The 23881-nt window shown below is 34.5% G+C and overlaps 2 protein-coding genes across 3 annotated transcripts in view; one reads left to right on the top strand and one right to left on the bottom strand.

Annotated features, from left to right (window-relative positions):
- Positions 1 to 1083, bottom strand: part of LOC123553762 (collagen alpha-2(IV) chain-like) — a 72203-nt gene extending 71120 nt beyond the window's left edge. For both annotated transcript variants that reach the window (XM_045343382.2, XM_045343383.2), the window contains exon 1: positions 840 to 1083. In XM_045343382.2, coding sequence (XP_045199317.1) covers positions 840 to 920 — 81 coding nt within the window. In that variant the 5' untranslated portion in view covers positions 921 to 1083. The remainder of the gene's footprint in view (positions 1 to 839) is intronic.
- Positions 1084 to 1379: 296 nt separating this feature from the next.
- LOC123553763 (collagen alpha-2(IV) chain-like) overlaps positions 1380 to 23881 on the top strand; it is a 75709-nt gene continuing 53207 nt past the window's right edge. The window contains exons 1-6 of the mRNA XM_045343384.2: positions 1380 to 2054; positions 2438 to 2495; positions 12070 to 12150; positions 13071 to 13205; positions 21041 to 21085; positions 22103 to 22165. Coding sequence (XP_045199319.2) covers positions 2044 to 2054; positions 2438 to 2495; positions 12070 to 12150; positions 13071 to 13205; positions 21041 to 21085; positions 22103 to 22165 — 393 coding nt within the window. The 5' untranslated portion in view covers positions 1380 to 2043. The remainder of the gene's footprint in view (positions 2055 to 2437; positions 2496 to 12069; positions 12151 to 13070; positions 13206 to 21040; positions 21086 to 22102; positions 22166 to 23881) is intronic.

Raw genomic sequence — 23881 nt, 5'->3', positions numbered from 1 at the left:
TGAATCATTAATACTTGAACATTCTGTTTTTATATAACATTATTATACGTTTTTAAGCTTTGTTCTAATAGTGACTCCATTTCTGTAAGGGAAATATACACATAGAGGCACACACTAAATGTTATCCCCATTTATTTTGTTTTTCACATAATAAATGAGTAATGTTCTAAATATTATATTCGCATATGCTTGTTTGTTCATGTTTAGTCTGCTGAATTTTATTTTCGTCCTTAGTTTAATCGATATTACATACCGCCAGCATAGGTTCCCTTCAGGGCGAATTTTCACCTTTTTACGTATGCCGTGTCGATAGCTCACGAGACGACTAAGTCACGTGATGACGCACATCAACAATATGTTTCGCTAAAAGGAGGATAACTTTATGTTTTTGCATAGACAAATCGAATTAATAATTTTTTCTTGCGTCTTAAAAAGATTATATATGTACAAAATACCGCGAGCATAGGTTCCACCACTCTACATCAAACTTGGCAAGGTGACTCCAGATTTTACAAAATAAATAACTCTTGAAGAAAAAACAAGAAACTGTTTTATTCACTTGAAAAAAATATTATTCACTGTTTGACAGTAGATTTATTAACTGTTCCGCGGTATAAATTAAACATTATTTTTACATGTATTTTTTTATATCTGAATATAAATATATCTGATATCAATCAGAAAAATTAAATACAATAAAACTGTTAAATAACTAAATGTTAACAAAGAAGTAATAAATTCATATCTAATAGTTCTTTGGTTAAAAGTCGAAAATTATTCAGTACATAAAACGGTATCAAAGAGGCATTGAAAACTACCCCTTCAGGTACCCCACTTACCGCTCCGTAAGAAACGTCGAGTATCCAAGAAAATAATATCAAGCACGGAAGAGTGTAATGGATTAAACCTGTCGGCTTCATTTTTAAACTGGACAGGTCCTTAACACTTTCAAAAAGTCTACTGGGAAAATCCTGGCGACCAAGCGCCTCTAAAACACGTTTTAAATCAAATTTATCCACAAGTTTTCAGATCGGGTCCCACCATCTTAGAAAAGTTCTTCTATCCGACTAATAACTTTAGAGCAGTATCATTACGCCATGCCAGCTTCAGCAACCGGAACTATTTTACCTGCTAATTTCTTGAAATCTTTGAATGTCACAAAGAACACGTTAAATATTATTATTTTATTCTCTTGTTTTGTCAAGTCCGTTTAATCAATCGTATTCCAACTTAGTATATTATGAAGTTAGCAGTAGATTAAAAAATATCGTAACACTTTTTTTCGGCGGATGTAGATTTCTTCGACAAAGCGCTTGATGATCTCGTGCTGTGCGCTTTGGCTGCCAATCATATGCAAATCTCTCGTGCAACCGAAAGTAGAGAGCTTGGGAACAGAACTCAAAGGAGTTTTGTGTGAAATGGTGAAGGGGTTAAGGATATTTTTGTGGATATAACAAAAGCGTTTTTGTTTTAGTTTAATATGTACATTCCGTTTATTTAAAAAGCATTCCGTAGGCGAAAAATAGACGCTGTGACCACGATGTTATTTCCTGTCTACATCTATTTATGAATGAAGCGCGTTTTATGTAAAATTGATCGCTGGAAGTGCATTAAATACTTACTTAAGTGGTCACTTTAATACTTTCTTTATTTTCTTAATTTGAACGCCTGCAAGTTTTATACTTTATAACATACGCCTTGAAGAACCATTCCGGCATTCTTTTGACTCCGCCTACCCTGAAACCTGATACCGCTCAGTTCTCGCCATTTCTTTGGAAGCTGGAAGCACTTTGGAACGGAGTAACATCTTAGTTGAAAATTATTAATGAAAGTGTGAATAAAATAACTTTTTTTGGATAGGAGGGAAAGTGAGTGGACAGGGCTGAGTCCACTCGGCTTTGGGAAGTAGAAATTCAGTTTTTAGAGCCGAGAAAGGGGCTAGGAACTCGAAGAAAAGTGCTTTCTTGAAAGCCGTCTCGCACGGCAAAGCTCCAATTTGCGGAGCGCTCTTTGGTTTTAGCTTGATGTTAAGATAGAATAACCATGGATTTAAGGTAAGTCTCTTTATTTAGTTAAATTTATTTTAACACTATTTAAACATTTCTTTATTTTGTTCATTATTATTTATTTTTATGACATTTTGAAGTGTTTTCTGACGGTTCCACATAGTCCTTCATTTCCCCTTGGGGTACCCCACTGGTGCTAATTAAGCTACTGTCTGGCAGGACCCCTTAAGGTTCTGGGATTAATTAATAGTTTTATTGACACCATACTGATAAGCCCTATCGACATTCTGATAAATACAGCATGAAAATTGTTTTGTAATGTTGATGTAGCATTTAGATATAATCTTTGAAAAATATGTGCAGTTTATAGATCTATAAGTATCAATAAAAATATAGATATTTAATGTTTATTTATGTTTTTAATCTTTCAGATTGCTTGGCTTGTTGATATTCCTTTCTGTGAACAGTCTTTCAAGTTTAGTAGATGGGGTAAGTATGAACAGTAGCCAGATATTTCTGAATGGTAAAATCATTATGTAATGAAGATATTTGCATGCTCAGACAGCTAGCTGAAGAAATTAATTTTTTTGCAGTAATTTTTCTCCAAATTTAGAATAGTGGGTCATAAAGAATGAAGACTGATACCATGAAAATCGGAAAAGAATATGGGTTAAAACTGTGTGTTTTAAGGATTTGGTTTTTTTGTCTAGATTTAAAATTCGTTTAGAATAACTAGAAGAAAGAAATCTTAAAGTGATTCCTTGTGTTTTAGAAACTTTGTATCTACAACAGACTAGTCACTAGACTGAAAATAAAGAAGTTGTCACAAAATTTCAGATTTTTGTATTTGTTTCTTTCATTTTATGTAATAGTGACAAATGCCAGTCTATTTTACAGATCTGATTGTAACATCAGTCTATGATAATGGACCTATATTCACTAACTATACTGGCTATATTCACAACTTTAAAATGCATCTTAGTCTAGAGGCAAGTCTATATCTGCAACACTCTCCTTTTACTCGTCATAATTTTTAGAAAAGAGAACAAAACTGGTTATCACGCTTGAAATTGATATAAAAAATGGAATTTGGATCATTTTCAATGTCTAGTAGTGATTGCTACCAATTTAATAGTCTAGAAATTTCCAGGTTGACCTTGAGGCATGACCCTGTAATGATTCATAAAAAAAGAAAAAAATAAGGATGGAGTTATCATGTAACTTAAACATATTTATCTGAAGGACTGTTGGAATCGTAATACATTTAGTAAAATATGTTTCCATAGTGACGTTACAAAAGGTTGACATTTTTCTGTTACTCCCTTAGATTTCTCAGTTAAAAAAAAATCGGGTCAGATCTTTGATAGATAGCATATAATTTAAGTTATTTTTACATACTTTATCAATTTTTCATCCAAATGGGAGTTGCAGTTTTGGCAGAAACATTTAAATGCTATCTCACTGGGTGATAAATAGTTTCTTCATTTGTTATCAAACGTCTTGTTTTTGAAACATGAGACTAAAAATGATAAGCCTTTTGAATGTGTGCTCAGAAGGTTGTTTATGTTATTTTATATTTCTTTCAATTTTCAAGTTTTATCAGGAAATTCCAGGCTGCTTGTGTAAACATGTTTACATGTAAACAGTACAATGTAGAAAACAAATTGGTTTCATCATTATCTAATACTTATCATGCAGGATAAGCACTCCAGTCTCAATGTAAACGTTTAAAATTGTGTCTTTCTCCATCTCTTTCATTCATTTGCTCATTTTGTCATTCATATAAGAAACATGATTTACTAGCTAATTCAAGAAGGAAGCAAAAATGTTGAGTCTTCCAGTAATATTTATCTAAAAATTGGCATTGGTTGCTAACAGCCAAAATGATTTCCTCAGAAACCAAAAACTAGTGTCAAATTTCATAGAACATGATTGCCAACACCTCAAGTGGGCAGCTCCCCCACAAGCAGCTTTCACACTTCAGACATGGTTCTACTTATCGGCTTAATCCCCTTATCTTTGTGCACATGTACATATCAAGATGTTTTGTTGTTTCCCAGTCCCCTGTTCTTTCTATAATCTTTACATCTCAGTGTCAGAGTCAGGCATAAATCAAACACACATGTATCTACAGATATTCATTAACTGCCCTATATGGAAAGATTTCATGTTTGACAGGAGAAATTCTTGGAAGCTTGTATAATTTTTCAATGATTACATTTAAGTTTCAGACATTGACTTTAATAATGGCCCTTTCAATTTTTATTTGAATTTGATTATCTCCCTTTTATGCTCTATTTAAAAATTAAAACTTTAATTTATATTCTTAAATTAAGATAGTGGATTGGCTTTTCTGCAGGGTGCAAGAATACAGAATTAATCTCTGGATCTGAAATTCAGTAGACAGTTGAAAAGTAACATACATTTTAATTTTTTATTATTGAAGGGAGATAATAAAATCTCTGATCAGATGAAATATTAATATCTTTTTCAGAAAAAGTTATGCTTTACTCAGTAATACAAGATTCAAGTATATAAATAGACTTGTTATAGAACTTTGCTGGTCATTATCTGATATCTGGATTATCAGCAGGTAGCATCTGATAGAACAGCTACCAGTGGTTTCAGATGTAACATCTTGATCAAGAATCATGCTGATAAGCCCAGATTCTGTGATACTTGATACCAAAAATCCATTAACAGACTGAGAGAGCTGCCTAGCTTAGACTTGTTCCAATTAACAACTTGACCACCAAGGTCCATGTGCAAACAGACCCTTTGTTTGTATATGTTGCAAATCTGCTTATCTAGCAGATTTCTGACCATGCAGCTATATCCAAGCTTTATAAATTAACACATTTTCAGGACTACCAGACAGTGATACACAGAGGCCTGGAACAATTTTTTGGTTAATTTGATGCATGAAAGTTTCATTAGTATCATTACTGCCATCTTGAAATTGCTGAAATGTTCTAAATTCTTCAGTGAATGTTGTGAGAACTTACAATATATGCCTATTAAATAATGTGAGAAAATAATCACAAAATTTTCACCTGGACAAAATAATGTCAGGAGATTCAGTACCTGAAGTTAAAAAGCCATTTTGAGACCCCTAGATTTTTTAACTACTACTAATGTTTGGCAGTGTACTCTGTAATGAGGCTTTTCATTTCTGTGTACTTTTATAAAATTCACAAATATTTTGGTTTCTTTCATGTTGGAAAATGAGCAAAATGCTTCTTTTTTGTATGAGAAATATGTGCTTTTCGTTAACAGACTGTAGAACGAACTATCATTAGGTAGGAACTTCAAATCTGCTAGGATATTCTGGTAGATCGGCAGACAGTTGTGGGAGGTTTGATTAATTGTAGCTTGTGTTAAATACATCAAGACCGAGACAGCCATTTAAAAAACATACCAAGTTTTTCTTGTATAAAGATCATAAATGTGATTTGAATTGCAAACAACATACTTGGTAATGATTAATATTGTGGTTAGACATCTTTTGAGATGCTTAATTCCAAAAAGTCGAAAGGAAATACATGCACATGAGTAAACATGAATGTAAAGTGATAGTGCACAAAGGCTGTGTCAAGCAAAGTTCAGATGGTGACCACAGAATGTTGACTGAGAAATTACTGCTGTTTTGCATGCAAATACCTTGTAAACACTTCAACCTTTATCCTGCTAAATTTCTAAAATGGACTGGTCTATCATTAAATTTGGGCAGTACCATTCATTATTTTAAGGGGTGTTCGCTGGAAATTTTACTAACTGAATAGCAAACAGTGTAGACGAAGATCAGCCAACACAGATGTGCAGAACTTGATCTTGGTCTGCACTGGCCGCAAAGCCGCCATCAGGCTCAAGATTAATTTTGAAATGGCGTTGGCTTGGAAAATACTTTGAAAATATTACATGGCTATAGCCTTTAGTTTCGGAACATTATGCAAGCATCATATTCTTGCTCAAAACATGGTGCATCTGTTTTTCTCTTCATGAGTTCTGTGGTTTCTTTTACACCCTAGCAAAAATATACAGTTGATTCATGTAGCAGACCAATCAAAAACTTCAGAAAATATTCCCATCTTGTTAAATGAAGCTTTACTGATGTAGGCAGATTATTGCTGCCATGTCATTTTTATTGTGAGGGTGTGTTGCCAACTTGTGTCCAATTATTACCAGTTTACTATTATTATTACCCTCTGTTATTACCAGGTTATTTGCACTCAGGTAAATATGGCTGTATAGTCTTTTGATGTCCTTAATATAACAACTGGGGAAAGAGGTTTGTGGGATGAAAATTCACCAGGTGGAAAAATATCAGAATTTGTCAGAATCATTCCATTCAAAATTTGGCTTTGCTGAATAAATGATTATATTCTTTATTTGAACCATATAATCTGACCTTTTAAAAGTGTTCAGTCACATCTGAGCAAGATTTTCTCATTTTTTAGTTTTCTCATAATTATTCTGTTAGAGATTGATTTAAGGAACAGTAAGAGCCGTTACACAGAGTTAGATCCCTGTTGGAAATGTATATTTCATTACTTTTATGAAATTTTGTAATTACCTCCCTTTAAGATAAAAAATACTTTAAAAGTTGACTAATTCTTTTAATTTCAATATAATTTCCAGTTTTACATTTGCATTTGATAAAGATTGGAATATTTCAACTATCTGAAACAAAAAACAAGTTTTAAAACAGCGTGTAGCTTCAGAATTACATGTAATGTATTTTCTATCTATCTTGGTTGCACAAACGAGATAAAGAAAGGGAGGTAATAATAATTTTACAAACTTGCATTTTTAATTGATTTTGGCTAAGTATGTACTTGTCAAATCAAATGTTTGATAACTTTAATACAGTAGTGCTTATATTCATATTATTCCTTAGGCGAAATGTGTGTATTAAATTCATACTTGTGCTAAAATAACGCTATCTTGGTTGGGCAACCAGGATAGGCAAATCAAATTTTATAAGTACTGTAAGAGAAAATCTGATATGTATTAAAAACACATATAAGTACAAATGATGAGTTGGTTAAGTTTTGAACAAATCCATTAGTTGACCAAAATCTGATTTTACCACTTTTAAAAACGAAATGTATGACGTATAAGTAAATTTAACCTTAAACCTAATGATTAGCGATAACTTGTCATTCATTTCATGGTCGCATTAGTTAACAAACTAAAGTTCTTATGAAGCAATGATATTTTCATTAATTTCATATTCAGAGCTATTTGTCAAAAACCATTAAAATTTTCACCCATAAACTTGAATTATTTCACAGCATGATAATCTGACTTATAAATGGTAGGGGTTTTTTTTGTCGCTGTTTTTGGAACCAGTTTTTGGAAAACTTCTTAATGAGGATTAACAGATTTTAAAGAATTAATTAATTATTAGTTTAAGCCTATCAGGGAAAGTATACTAGTGTGTTTTCAGCTGTTTCTAAGGCTGTTTTCTGTAAGTTGAAAACTTGGCATTTTGGTTAGTGGTTTTGTTTAATTGATTCCACCTGGTAAAACTAATAAGTTCCCAGTATATACAAAGGAATCCTGTCTACTGATATATGAGTCACTGAGAATCTGCTTTCTATAAGTTTCTAAAAGACAGGAATTATGAGGAAGTTGCCGAAATAGTTTAGTTGAGTCAGCATTTTAGCAGTTTATCGATTTTTGTTCAAAGTTTTATTTTATTTGGATAGTTTTTCCACAGAAACTTGAGGTTCAGACCAGTTAGTCCCAAAAACCTTGCAGTCTTCTTCAATTCTTTTAACATATTGTATCAGATCATTTACACACTCATATTGTGTTATTATTGTGTATACAAATCTTAGATTTACTTTGCTTTTTATGGAAATACTTCTATTTTGGTTGATTCTAATTTTTAAACAAGAGCACCGCCTTGTGGGTGCTGACGCTCATCTGATTTTTTTTTGTGTAATAGAAATATTGTCCTACCCATGATTTTCTAAGTCTAAAAAGGGCCATCTTTCTTGCAAAAAGCAGGATAGAGTTATGTTTCTTGATGTACAGTGTCCACTTATGATGGTGAAAAACTGTTGCAAGTTTTAAAGCAATAGCTTTGATAGTTTATGAGAAAAGTTGACTTAAACATAATACTCAACCAAGAAAATGATTTTCTAAGTCCAAAAGGGGCAATAATTATTGCAAAAAGCAGGATGGAGTTATGTTGCTTGCTGTACAGGGTCAGCTTATGATGGTGAACAAGTGTTGCAAGTTTCAAAGCAATAGCTTTGATAGTTTAAGAGAAAAAGTTGACCTAAACATAAAACTTAACCAAGAAATCTGATATTTTCTAAGTCCAAAAGGGGCCATAAATCTTGCAAAAAGCAGGACGGAGTTATGTTTCTTGCTGTACAGGGTCAACTTATGATGGTGAACAAGTGTTGCAAGTTTTAAAGCAATAGCTTTGATAGTTTAGGATAAAAGCTGACCTAAACATAAAACTTAACCAAGAAAACTGATTTTCTAAGTCCAAAAGGGGCAATAAATCCTGCAAAAACAAGATGGAGTTATGTTTCTTGATGTACAGGGTCAGCTTATGATGGTGAACAAGTATTCCAAGTTTCAAAGCAATAGCTTTGATAGTTTAGGAGAAAAGTTGACCTAAACATAAAACTTAACCAAGAAATCTGATATTTTCTAAGTACAAAAGGGGCCATAAATCTTGCAAAAAGCAAGATGGAGTTATGTTTCTTGCTATACAGGGTCAGCTTATGATGGTGAACAAGTATTCCAAGTTTCAAAGCAATAGCTTTGATAGTTTAGGAGAAAAGCTGACCTAAACATAAAACTTAACCAGGCAACGCCGACGCAGACGCCGACGCCGACGCCGACAACCGCTCAAGTGATGACAATAACTCATCATTTTTTTTCAAAAAATCAGATGAGCTAAAAATTGCATGCATATAGTGCAAAAGTAACAAAGGGGAATAACTGTCTACATCCTGGGTAAAACAAAACCTTGAGTCATTAAAATCATTTTCTTTTTTATTTGTAGTAAAATTTTTATCAAGTCTTCAATTCAGTTTAATTGTACATTGATATTAGAACAAGTTAACATAAAAGTAAATCCAAGACAAGTATATAAAAATGATATTATCATGGATTCTGTTGTGAAATTCAGCAAACTTCATGCTGCACTTTTCATACTCATAAAAGATTTGTGTCAAATGAATGTTCACAGTGAAGCACTAAAATTGCTTTAAAGGATTTATTAATGTAGCTGTTTTAGAAGTCAGTTTCTGGCAGTGGAGTATCTTTGACATTGTCTTCTATTATATCAAAAATATATCATCTGATCAATCTATTTTTGCAGAAATTATAAATAGTAGAATAAATCTACGGTCGGAGGTGTTTTAACAGAAGAGAAATGGTGTGTAAACAGAGATTCTCATGCTCATGCATTGTAAACACACCTTTATATATATATGCTCATTCCACAGCAAAGCATAAAATTATTGTGTCCCCATAAGGGATAATTTAAAAGGAAATGACATCAGTGTCATAAAATAACACTGACAGTCCCATCCACTTGAAAATTATTGACGTTTAGGACAATGTAATCATTTCTGAGCTTTTCACATGTTTTATGCTAGAACATAACATCCACAGAATCCCTGAGATACATCGGAAACCTGGCCTTACCGGGCTTGGGCACTTACCGGGCTTGGGCACTTACCAATCCCTCGGGATTCTGCAGCTGTTATAACACAAAAAAAAAAACATGCGTTATCCGTACAACCTAGGTTGAATATTAGAATATACAGAGGTTACATTTATACAGGGATCAGAAAAAAAAATTGGCTTTCTGGTTAGTTAACATAGATTTCTGTGGGCAAGACCAGTTAATTTGTTCAAATGTTCAGAGTGTGAGAGAGTAATCCCATGTATATCATTACTTCTTAAATGCATGCAAGACATGGTGCCATTGTCACTCCCAAAGCTTTCAGATGTTCCATAGATAAGCTGATTTTAAATTAGTATTTTATAAATATTAAAATACAATTTAAAGAAAATCTGAGGCTTGTAAACAGTCAATACTTTATGGAAAGTTAAGCATGTGGGTGATAAGAATATGTGGGCAGTATCAAGCAACCATCAGTCACAAACATCTATCAGACCTTTATCCAACATCATCAACTTTATGATTAACACTTACAAGAATGTCTTTGATATGTAACATATCAAGAAAAATGATGTAGTAAAATGAATCCATAGTGCAGCATATTGTGCAGAAATAATGATCTACAGTGTCATAAAATCCATGATTTACTGTAAATGATTTAGTTACATGAACTTTTGATCATGGTTTTGTTTTCTGTTGGTACAGGATGAGCTTCAACTTGGACTGCAGTGTCATCTATAGGCAAAATGAATCTATTTTCTTTTCTGCAAAATAGGGAGAACAGTATGTGCTGAACATGTAACTTTAATAGCACTGTCCTCTTATCCTGTGTTAGAGGCAGAGGTAGAATACCAGTTTCATTTACAATCACTTGTAGAGGCCAGCTAGCACATTACGCACAATCTAGGGCTGCTGGTTTGATTCACTGGCAGGACAATGTTTTCCCGCCAGCTTGGTGGAAGGCAGGATGGGTATAACATTGTGCCACACCCGCAGAAAATAACATTATGAGCTCAGAAATCTGTAAGGAACACCATTACGTTACCATTTAAACATTGTAAAAATGTGCCTTTAACCAAAATCAGACACATAATCTTAATGGCAAACTTGGTGAATCTTGACTACTTCATCTTTTTAGTGCAATAATTCATCCCATAATGTTTTGGGATTAGCTCTCGTCCTCTGGACTGGACTCCCGTCAGACATTACTGATCGGAACCAATCATCCAAACCATCCAGACCTCCCAGACATTACTGATCATAACCATTCACTCATACCACTTTGAATCACTAAATGATTAGGCAGTTGTGGGAGACATGCGCTTTTCTCAAAAGTTGCTCTAGTTAGAGGGATGATGCACATTTCTATTACCTCTCATGAACAGAGTCAAACAGTGTATACTGTTACCTTTCTTGGTTTGGTTTTATGCCTTCATCTTCAAGGTTTGGTTAACTTCTACATCAGCAGTCTTTAAGTGCTTGTTCACTATCTAGTTATATTTTCTGGCACTTTTGGATCATGAAGTCCATTCAGTGATCAGTTTCCATGTTAGAGTTCTGCTTAATCCAATCCTAGAGGGCACGAGAGGTGTTGCGTATTCCATAACCTCTCTTAGAGGGCACGAGAGGTGTTGCGTGTTCCATAACCTCTCCTAGAGGGCACGAGAGGTGTTGCTTATTCCATAACCTCTCCTGGCAGATCAGACTCAGTCTGCTATTACTTTGCTTGGTTTTGTTGTCTTGTAATACCCTCTGTATCTCAGTTAGAGGTAAGGAGAGTACTTCCATCAGGAATGCACACATGGCTTTGCCTAAGTATGTTAATAGGGTCAGGTCAAATACATAACTCATTCTGCTGTAGATCTGGTTTCTCACAAACTTGCTACCGAATCTTTCAACAATTTTGCTTCTGCTTTTCCTCAATTCTTAAAGCAACAAATTGTCAGCTTTTCAAATTAATTTTTGTTTATTTCATGATGCTTTTGAGAAGAAGAGGTGTATGTAATTTTTACATTGTTCATCTGAGTAGGATTGCCAAGTCAGACCTGAATACAACTCCTAGAAATTTTGATAAAATGAGCAAAATAGTATCTTTATCATCATCATCATCATCCTGTTTGCCATTACAATAAGTATTCAGTTTGCCATTACAATAAGTATTCTGTTTGCCATTACAAGTTCTATTCGTTCCTTGTTATAAGACCATTCTTAAAATACAAGCATCTGATTACAATCTTGAAACTGACCAGTGACAGTGTGATGCATTTTGAGACGGCTGTCCAGACTTTGTAGTTAAAAGTTGGAGATTGGTTTGATTTTGTCTTTTTTTTACTCAATAAAAATCTTAGGGCTGTGCCAGACTTTATGTGTAATAGTATTTCATTTGTCTGTTTTATTTATTTACAGCAGCGGAATCGATCAGAGCCAGAATGTGGAGGCTGCACAACAAGTAATGGATGTAAATGTGTTGGAGAAAAAGGATCAAGAGTAAGACACTTTCTTTTGTGAAGCATTCTTTCAGCCAGTACTTTCATACAAATGTAACTTAAACTTATACACAGATGCAATATGTTGTTTGACATTAAATTTTGTGATTATCATCGATAGTTATTATGGAAGGAGAAGGAACATACAGCATAACCTCTCTTAACATGACACAAGGAGTCGAGAATTCCCTATACTGATAATTATAATACTGATAGCTATTTTTATAAGAACCACACCTGGGCATCTAGGTTTAAAAATATGCTAAATTTTCTTTTCACTCTTACATTATTAAATTAGCAAAGAGAGAAGCTCTGCATGGGTATCCATTCTGTAGCTACAGTAAGCTGTGCTGCAAAATTTCTTTAGTATAGATATTCTATGAACTAAGTTATGACAACTTGAATATTTGCCACTCTTGTCTAAGTCCAAGTTTTTGTCTTCAAATGTTGATGAAAACCAGCCCAGGATCTTGGTAAACAGATCACTGTGGAGTAATAGTATCATTTCAGCTTTCCATTGTGGAGTTACTCTGCACAGGTTTCATAAAACACTCATTGGAAAGATTATGTTCCTTTATGTCTGTCCTTTCTGTTGTCCCACCCTTCCAGTCCATTCTCCACTTCATACACCACCCATTAAATGTTAAAAATTATCTGTTTAGGAAATTCTGAAATTGTTTTTGTATGACGTAAGAAATGAATGAAATGGTCCGAAACAGTTAATTACCGCAATGAATTAATAATTACCAGAAACAACATACAATATGAACGTAATGGACTGATATATATATATATATATAAATGGGCCCAGCATACATAAAAGCATTTATCTACCATAAATATTTATTTAATGATTAAGTATTCAGTAAATATCAGTTCCAAAAGTAAACAAATAAACTAATATATATATATTGTTTTCAGGGTTTTCCAGGACCCCCTGGCCCCCAGGGTCCACAGGGTAATACAGGGTTTGAGGGACCAGAGGGCCTTATTGGACCTAAAGGTGTAAAAGGAGAGCCAGGGTCTCCAGGAATCCTGGGCCCTAAAGGGGATCGGGTAAGTAATCCTTATCATTCTATTGTTTTAAAGCAAAGTTAATGGGATGTGGTAATTTGTAAAAAGTAAGAAGTAAAATATAAAATGGTCACATAATTGAATACTAGGCAGTATTAGATGTGTTTATAGAAAGGAAGAAAGTATTAGATGACTCCATAGTAACCATAGTGATGCAGGTACTCTTTCATGACTTTATAGCCAGGCAGTATATTTGAAAGTAAGCAAGGAACAGCTAAGTGTTGTTATATTTTCTGGTCTATCCATTCAATTTTTATGTGTTATAAAGATCTGCTTCATAACCACTTGGGAATGGACTCAGTCAAACTGAATTTGCTATTATTTTACCTTTTTCTGTGCTTCATATTGTACAGTACCCTTCCAATTCTCCACTTTCAAAGTTGGGGATGGGGTTGGGGAAAGCTGAGCCTCCTGCTTTTATTTCCTAGTAAGTAAACAGATCTTTGCATAACCTTATAGTAAACTAGGCAGTATAATAAGAGGACTTTATGGTAAGCAAGACAAAACAATACTGAATACAGGAGGACTTTGTAGTGGGCAGGAAAGTATAAGATGACCTCATAGTAAGAAAGGGCAGAATAGATGCTTTTAAAGTTAATGAAATCAGTAAAAAGATCCTTTGGAAGCAAAGAATGCAACCAAGAAAAATAATAGCAGGCTCGGTTTGATTGAGTCTGTTCATGAGAGGTAATGAAATGTGCAATACCTCACGCCCCCTAGCACCGGCTTAAGCAGAACTCTATTACACATATGTTGAATGGACTCCATGATCCCAAAGGACCAGAAAATATAACAACACTGAATCCAAGTACAGAGAGACTATTTACAGCCGCCACACGGCACTTAAAGATTGCTGTTGTGATAGTTAATGAAATCTGTAAAAAGATCCTTTGGAAGCAAAGAATGCAACCAAGAAGAATAATAGCAGAAAAAGAGAAAATTGTTAAACCTCATACCAAGTCAGGCATTATACTGGTACTTTGTAGTAAACTAGGCAGTCTGGGACTTCTGTAGTAAACTGTGCAGTATAGGAGGACTTTGTTGTAAACTAGGCAATGTAAGAGGAAGTAAACTAGCAGCGTGCAAAGGACTTGTTTTGGAAGAAATGATCCTTGAATGTGAAAGTAGAAATAAATATCATCATAGAATTCAAGGAAATATAAGTATTAGATGACTTTATATGAAACAATGAAATATTGGATGACATGAAATATTAGGTAACTTAGTATTAGGCAGTGAAATATTACATGACTTTGAATTAGGCTGTGAACTATCAGATGACTTTGTAGTAAGCAATGAAGTTTTGGTACATTTAAGTGACTTTCAGCAACCAAATAAGTAAAAGAACACATTATAGTAGGCCAGGAATATTAGCTGAGCAAACTGCAAGCAAGGCACTAAACAATATCTTTCATAGTAAGAAAAGAAACTACAAGAAGATGGCATAATATGATTTAAAAATATTAATAGCAGAAAATACCTCTTGTCTGAACTTTTTCAGAGTCCGATTTTTTTCTCCTTAAAATTTTGGCACAATTTTAACACAGGATTCCAAGAAAGACAGATAGGGATGATAACTTTAAGATAGGAAATCATAAATTTCTGTTCCTGATATAACTCAAAGAACCTGCAACTGGTTTGTTTCAAAACAATTTTGACATTTATGAGGCAAATTGCTTAATTTTTTGTTTAAATGTGTTTGTAAATTGTGTAGAAAATTGAAAATTTTGAAAATATAGATGGAACAGAATATTCTAGCATTCAAACAGATCTGACATGCAGGTGATATAGTCTAGAATGCCATGTGTTGTACAGAATGATTGACATAGCCTGTTACTGAATGGAAGTTCTTGTGTGGTCATACAATTCTATTGCAGTATTTCTTTTAGGCAAAAGTTTTAAGTCATCATATTGAAGTTTTCTAACTCACTTTTTGGCTTTCTTTTTAATCTGAAATGCATACAGAAAGAAACTTAAAAATATTACTAAGAATTAATAGGTTTTAAAAGAAGTTTCAAAAGAATTATTCAAGTTAGAAAAGTATAATTAATTGCTGTCTGATGTCCTTTGTTAAAGTCAAAGAACTTTTCACTACAGTGTGATTTACAGTGGAGGAAAATCATTATTTTGGACGAGGTTGAAATATTACACACATTTTTTAATTGCTTACGAGACAAAAAATATGTTAACAGTAATTTACCGATTTTCTTGCTGCTTACAATTCTACTTCCTGAGTGAGTGAGTATTACAAACAGCTTAATCAATCAAAAAAAAAATCTTAAAAATTATCTTATGATCCTACCATAGCAACACTCACAAAACAAGCTGTTTGTACTTGTATACCTCTGTTGGAGAACTTTCCTTGCCAAAATATGTTATAAAACAAACAATTTCTGAAATTTACATCAAGTAATTGTTTATTTCGTGAAATAATTCATTGTGGTTTTCATTTTTTGCCATGTTTCATTTTCAAAGGTAGTTTTACCTCCAGACTCCTCCTGGGAATTTCAAGGACTGATGATGATTCAGATTTAGAGACAAAATATTGCTCGAGGGAAGCTCATTCTGCTAATTTAGAAAGTAATTGTTACCATAAGACTTAACATTCACAATGTATTTTTTTGTGTAAATGGCAACAAAAGAGGGGTAAAGACAGGGCTTTTAAATTATTGTTCTTATTTAAGAAGTACTCATAGACTCACCTCTCTGGTTTTAAGTGGGAGTAGCGTAAAAACGATATGACTGCAGACTCTAGTGATGTTGTGTGAGGGAGGTAGCATGATTACATGCCCGTAGGGATGTATTATGTTATGACGCTGGTGTCCGTCCATCCGTCAACAATATCGTGTCCGCTCTGTAACTCTTGAACCCCTTGAAGGATTTCAAGGAAACTTGCCACAAATGTTCACCACACCGAGACGACGTGCAGAGTGCATGTTTTGGATGCCTCGCTTCAAGGTCACACTTAGGAGTCAAAGGTCATATCAGTTTGTTTCGTGTCCGCTCTGTAACTCTTGAACTCCTTGAAGGATTTCAAAGAAACTTGGCACAAATGTTCACCACACCAAGACAGCGTGCAGAGTACATGTTCCGGATGACTCGCTTCAAGGTCAAGGTCACACTTAGGGGTCAAATGTCATATCAGTTTGTTTCGAGTCCACTCTGTAACTCTTGAACCCCTTGAAGGATTTCAAAGAAACTTGACACAAATGTTTACCACACCAAGACAACTTGCAGAGTGCATGTTCTAGATGACTCGCTTCAAGGTCAAGGTCACACTTAGGGATCAAAAGTCATATAAGTTTGTTTTGTGTCCGCTCTGTAACTCTTGAACTGCTGGAAGGATTTCAAAGAAACTTAGCAAAAGTGTTCACCACACTGAGATGACGTGCAGAGCGCATGTTCCGGATGACTTGCTTCAAGGTCAAGGTCACACTTAAGGGTCAAAGGTCATATATGACTTTGCTTTGTGTATATTGCTCTGCATTGCAGTGCTTTTGTTTTTATTTGGCAGATCTCTTTTTTGTTCACTTACAATAATTTTTTTTGAATTACTTCCCTTTTATGTTATTGTTGGCCGTAGGGAAAAACCATGACCACTTTTCTGTGGTACAACATGGATGGTACCTCCAGTTTTAGGTGTTTTTTTACATACCTGTACCTGATAAGGATTTTTTTGTGGACTTTGAATATTTTTTTTTGTGGACTTAGATTTGTTTTTTTGAAGTTTTCCTTTTATTGTTCCAGTCCTTTGGGCTACAACAGTCAAGTCCTTTAAATTTTGCTCCCATCCTATGATGTAACCCTTTGGGCGTTATGATATATGCAGCTGCCGGCTCGAGTCGTGTTGTGTGAAGAGTTAGCATGGTTATGATGTGTGCTGGCTCAAGTCATATGCAGACGCTGGTCATGTTGTGTGAGGGAGGTAGAATGGTTATGATGCGTGCTGGCTCATGTCATATGCAGACGCTGGTCATGTTGTGTGAGGGAGGTAGCATGGTTATGATGCGTGCTGGCTCAAGTCATATGCAGACGTTGGTCATGTTGTGTGAGGGAGGTAGCATGGTTATGATGCGTGCTGGCTCAAGTCATATGCAGACGTTGGTCATGTTGTGTGAGGGAGGTAGCATGGTTATGATGCGTGCTGGCTCAAGTCATATGCAGACGCTGGTCATGTTGTGTGAGGGAGGTAGCATGGTTATGATGCGTGCTGGCTCAAGTCATATGCAGACGCTGGTCATGTTGTGTGAGGGAGGTAGCATGGTTATGATGCGTGCTGGCTCAAGTCATATGCAGACGCTGGTCATGTTGTGTGAGGGAGGTAGCATGGTTATGATGCGTGCTGGCTCAAGTCATATGCAGACGCTGGTCATGTTGTGTGAGGGAGGTAGCATGGTTATGATGCGTGCTGGCTCAAGTCATATGCAGACGCTGGTCATGTTGTGTGAGGGAGGTAGCATGGTTATGATGCGTGCTGGCTCAAGTCATATGCAGACGCTGGTCATGTTGTGTGAGGGAGGTAGCATGGTTATGATGCGTGCTGGCTCAAGTCATATGCAGACGCTGGTCATGTTGTGTGAGGGAGGTAGCATGGTTATGATGCGTGCTGGCTCAAGTCATATGCAGACGCTGGTCATGTTGTGTGAGGGAGGTAGCATGGTTATAATGCGTGCTGGCTCAAGTCATATGCAGACGCTGGTCATGTTGTGTGAGGGAGGTAGCATGGTTATAATGCGTGCTGGCTCAAGTCATATGCAGACGCTGGTCATGTTGTGTGAGGGAGGTAGCATGGTTATAATGCGTGCTGGCTCAAGTCATATGCAGATGTTAGTCATGTTGTGTGAGGGAGGTAGCATGGTTATGATGTGTGATTATTTTTGGTTGTGGTTGTGTTGTGTGGAAGGTAGCTTGATGAAGATTTTTGCTGGCTTAGGTTGTGTTATGTGAGAAATTCTTCCTGGGATTCTTCTTTTACTTAAACTGTGAAATAACATGTCTAAAATTGTTCACCCCATAAATTACAAAAACACATGTAAGATCCATTCATGAAAAAATTTTGGGTCATGGCAGGGAGGAAGTACTAAAAAGTTCATTCACCTCCTACACAACTGTTTCACAGGAGTATAAATGAATTTATGAGATATGATATACAAGATTGGAATTCAGGGAAGTTGATGTACATTTCCAGATACATGTACCTACATGATGATTTAGAATGCTATAACGGATTACAGCAATGCAGAAATTTTACATACAACACATCAACAAAATTAAGTCCAGTTCAACAACCATTCTTAACAATTCTAATTGGTCACATTGAAGTTTCAGCTCACCTGAGCACAAAGTGCTAAAGGTAAGCTATTCAGATCACTCTGTGTCTGTTGTCATTTGTGCAGCATGTGATGTTGTGCAATGTCTACAATTTGACTGTTAACTCGGTCAAGATCATAATTTTGGCCCAATCTTAAAACTTGGTCAGAATGATACCTTCAATAAAACCTCAGAACAGTTCATTATTGGGTTATTTGGGGTCACTAGTTCAAATATAAAGGAAACCTTGTCAACACTCTAGAAGTCATATTTTCTACCTAATTGTCATAAAACTTTGTCAGAAAGTTTGTCTCCATTAGATATAGGATAAGTTTGAAATTGAATTACATGAGGTCAAAATTTACTTCTGTTCTTTATGATACTTATACCAGTGAGCAGACGTCCACTCTGTTTTATATTATGACAGAAAGCTTACCGGAATACAATGATTAAATCAAAGAAGAACTCTTTCAGGAGGTCGTCATGACCTAGGTGACAGACTAAACAGATTTTGCACATTTTTATCTTAAGAACTTTACTACATGCCATTAAAATACCTTTGCACAAGAAGTAATAGTTCACAACTGCCATTCACCATAAACTGGTCATAAAACATGCACTTTACAGTGCAAAATAGACATTCCAAGTGCCAGATTTGGTTCTGCTTGATTGAAAATCTACTGTAAATGGATGCACTTGATTTCCAGTTATTTCCTGTTCACCATGTGCAAAACCTGTGTTGTTTATTTTACTGGTATATGAAACAGGTGCAGGCAATGGCTTTGGCATTTTCTGCAAATAAAAATTGGCTTCTGATTAACTCTTAGCAGAGAGGTAAACAAAAATTGGTTAAAATTTCTGCTTGGCAAGCATAAAATAGCTGGTGTAAGAATTAATGCATGGTGCTCTAGATAATTTTAGAGAGGTTAAAATTGCTATAATATTCTGAAATTTTCTATGTCATTTCCAAGCTGCCAGTCTGACTGCAATGGTTAGGGATAAGAGCATCATAAGTCGGTATTTAATGCTGTGATTGGTCAGTCAAGATGTTCAAATAATCTCTGTGGTGATAGGTCTCTCATCCAAATATGTAGGGAAATTGTTACCTACTTGCAGCTGAGTATTGACTACTGATACTTTGGTAGGTCACTTCGCTTTATTAGTATCATTCTCATAATGTTTTATTCAGTAAATGTTAACACCATTATGCAGATGCAGAGCATTATAGGGCTATACTGATCCAGATGCCTAGTTGTTCGACTTGGCCAAGGTTTCTCACAATCCCTGACAAAGGCACAAGCCACAAGGGCAATCATCTGTGCTGACTTGATATAAAAATTAATAAAAGTTAATAAGCTTTTTCCAAAGGTTGTCTTGAATTTGAAACTGTGATTATAGACAACAGTCTAGTATCCAAAGCAGATTAATTTTGCTGACGTAATTATTAAGTTCCATTCTACAGTTTCGGATATTGACCCATTCATTTCTGACTCAACCCATTAACCATTCTTTTTTTATTAATCTTTCTAATAGATAAACTGGTAACATTAGTTACTTATTCCAGATTGTAAGTTTGTAAATCTTAATTGGAATCTCAAAGCACTATGATTGAGGTCTTTGGCGGAATTTTGAAACAGTTTATTCTATGGTTACACCAAAGTTCTTTTACAGTTGTACAAAGATACATAATGAAAGAGAAAAAAAGTTTTGTAATTAGACAGATTACCACCTATGTATTACCTGAGTAATACACAAAGAGACTTCTTCAAGGTGATTATGTAGGAGATATAGTTCTGAGAGTTTTATGTTATATTCACTAGTGAAACCTGCTGTTTGTTGTCTTAAGCTCTCTTAATTGCTCAGTCCATAATTATGCAGGAGGTTGTTGACTATCAATGTTTGAGTTGGCATTTATTAGAGAAGACAGGAAATGTAAATGTTGTATGTTTTATTTATAGATCTTTCCAAAGCATTTGATTATCACTACTGATAATATCTACTGATGCAAAGTACTTGTATACATCCTAAAATAAAACAAAAAGTGATCTTGATATACAAGATTGCAAGAACCACTGTATTTAATTATTACTTAATTATTACTTAAAATATGACTTTTAATTTATTGTATACGAAACACAGTTTTTTTTTAAGGAAAATGTAATGTATATAGATCTATCAAAAGCATTTGATCCTCTGTATGAAGATTATGATTATTGATGCAACCACTGGGATAACAGGAAAAATTAAAGAAACAATATATTTATTAAACCATGAATTCCTGAAATAGTACCTCATTGGAGTTTTTTCAAGAAACATTAGAATTGCTACCCATTAATCGTCAGGGATTTTCTGCAGCACAAGTAAAAAGAAATGGTCCTTTGTATTCAAAAAGTTTTGTAATTGACTGTGTATAGTATATAAGTCAGACTGATTCAAGATGTTTGAATTAGAAGATAATAATGTGTCTGATATATGTATATTAAAATTCCTTTGTTCCTTTGTTTCAGGGTAAAATGGGTATGCCCGGTTTTCCAGGTATCAGCGGTATTCCAGTAAGTATTGAGAGCTTAAATATTAAGTTGTTTATGTAGAAGCAGCCTCCACAAGCTTCAATAATATGATACTAAATCAAAGATAAAGGAGCCGGTCTGGTAAGCTCAGTAGGTAGAGCACAAGACTATCAATTTGAGAGGATGTTAGTTTGATCCCCCTGGTACAGTGTATGTTTTCTTTGTGATGACTTGATGGAAAACAGTGTGTCAGAAGTCAGTCATCCTCCACCTTTGAGTTACGTCATTTATAAGAAGTTGGCTTTTTCTTTCAAAGCACATGTCAGTCATTATAGGTGCAGAATCCAGGAACTATAGTTACCTAAACTGACTGTTTACATAAATGAAAAGTACTGTTGATAAACTGTTTTACATCACAAATCTGCGGTGACAGACTTTCGGGTTCAGCTTAGTAGAACTAACATATGACACAGAGTATCCTGCTTTGTATCTTTGGTGTTGGACACATTTTTGGCATAGTGCTCCAGTATTTCTCCAATGTTTTTGTGTAATGTACCTCGTGTGTTTACACTAATTACATGTGGTACATAACATTTTCTATGTGAATGTCAGAATGCACTCATAGATATAAGCTCTGATTGCCAAGATTTTGGGAGGGAGATTATTACAGATATGAGAAAATAAATGGAAGATAGAATCATACTGCCACTGGATGAATTCTTTGCATCAGAAAAAAAGAGAAGAGTCATGAATATATGAGAGAATCTGTATTAGCAATTGTTTTAGACTGAATCATTTTCTTCTGAACTGCTTTAGATAAAAGTACATTTAACATTGCTTGCAGTGATTAAAGATACATGTTAATATTTCACTGATGCAGGTCTTTTGTATATTACAAGAAAGTCTGAGCTATCCATATTGGTAAGTATGGGAAATCCATGCTTCTTATGAATTAAAAAATGTTGTATACCCACTAGCATATAAACATGATATCTTAACATGTCTGTGTTGACACAATTTCCTGCAAAGGTAATACATCTTTTTATGGTTTTGTTTTAGGGCCTACAAGGTCCCCCTGGTCCTAGAGGTCCTGCTGGTTTAGATGGATGCAATGGAACACAGGTAATTATATATATTTTATATATGACAGTACATATATGCTAAACAGCCTTCAGAATGACAAAAATGTACCAAGAAAGTTAGGAGTGCAATCTAGTATAAGCACTTGTTGCTATTTACAAGAGCTTGTACTAGTATGTTTGCTGGCAAGAAAAACTTTGAATGAAACTGGATAAGTGTAAATAAGTATTCGATCTGCATTGCTGCTATGGTTGGTAGAACATGTAATGCTCTAATATTAATTTAGCACATAGAAAAAAAAGTAAAATTCCAGAAAAAGTACAATTCCACATCTATTTCATATGTTGTCTTTCTTGAACCTAATCTTCTAGCTCTTACATTCTGGCTACAATATCTTTTATTCCAAGTTTTATCTTATGAAGAGGCATCTTGCTAGGTAATAATGATAAAAATGTCTACAAGTATGATAGAAAAAGCACCCTTTCCTCTCCTGTTCTCTGGTCTCTAACAGGATTGGAAGTCAGGTAACCTATCATTAATGTACAGATGTTTTGATAAGGGAATGGTGTTGCCAGGTTTGTCCAGCTTCTGGGTGTCATGAAGATGATAGAGATTGTAGTAATCCGATAAATGAATAAAAAAGAGATTAACTTATTTTGAGCCATTTTCCATGATGAAAAGACCAAACAAAAATTATACTTGAGTTTTCCTATAAAATACATGTAAAAACAGAGGCTATACTAGCAGTGTCAACATCAGTTTTATTAGTAAAACCAAACACTGTGTCTGTTCTTTGGACAAAAATATATTCTGATTAATATTCAAGTTTTTTTTGTGTCAGACTGTTTTTTTGGCACTAAAGCCCCAATTTTCAAAAGCGCATATTTCAATATCAAAAGTGTTTTACCTAAAGTACAAGTAGTAACAAAATTTTAAATATTAAAATTCTGATTTTTATGTATTAAAATTCTGATATTCATACAATATTTTATTGATATGCAAATTAAACTGCTATTACTGATTTAAATTTTGCACATTCCTTTTGTTAATAAATTCATTAAATTAGAAAGTAGTAATGGATACCCATTGTGAACACCTACGAAAATATGTAAATATTAGACAGAAGGAAGTAATTTATCACCTGTATTTCTACAAAGAAATAGCATCTGTCAGTTAAGATATGTTTGTAATTAATGAATACCGTTGCAAAATCTTAAAAGCTTTTAGCAGAAGATTTAGATTTGAGAGATGGGATCTTAATAGGACTTCTCTGGGAAAATATTTTGTATAACATTTATAGTTTTTACTTCCTTTTCCTGTTAAGATTTTTGGTAAATATTGTCTCCACATCAGGAAGGTCTAATACGGGGAGTAGAAACTCCGTATAAATCAATACATTTATCTGTATTATGCTGTCGTCCATACCTGTAATTATCGACCAGTCGTTAGCGATCGATATTTTGTTTTCGCCACTATGATTAGCGTGCAATTAGCATATTACCTCATGTTAATCATGGAGCCATAACACTTATTGTTCAAAGGGTTTACCAGTCACATGTTAAGTGGCGATAATTAGATGATCAGAGATTGATCTAAAGGGATTCTGAAGCAAAAACAGCATGCGACTGCATGTGGTGATATGCTTAATTATTATGAATTAACTCGAGCTCACTTCCCTGAAGAAATATTTTACCACGTAACTTCAAACCTTTATCAAAGGGCCGATTTTTGTTGGATTTGAATAAAAAAAATGATAAA

The sequence above is a fragment of the Mercenaria mercenaria genome, chromosome 7, assembly GCF_021730395.1.
Source record: "Mercenaria mercenaria strain notata chromosome 7, MADL_Memer_1, whole genome shotgun sequence".
Lineage (NCBI taxonomy): Eukaryota > Metazoa > Mollusca > Bivalvia > Venerida > Veneridae > Mercenaria > Mercenaria mercenaria.
Note: the sequence above shows the minus strand (reverse complement) of the source record. Positions and strands in the feature narration are given on the sequence as shown.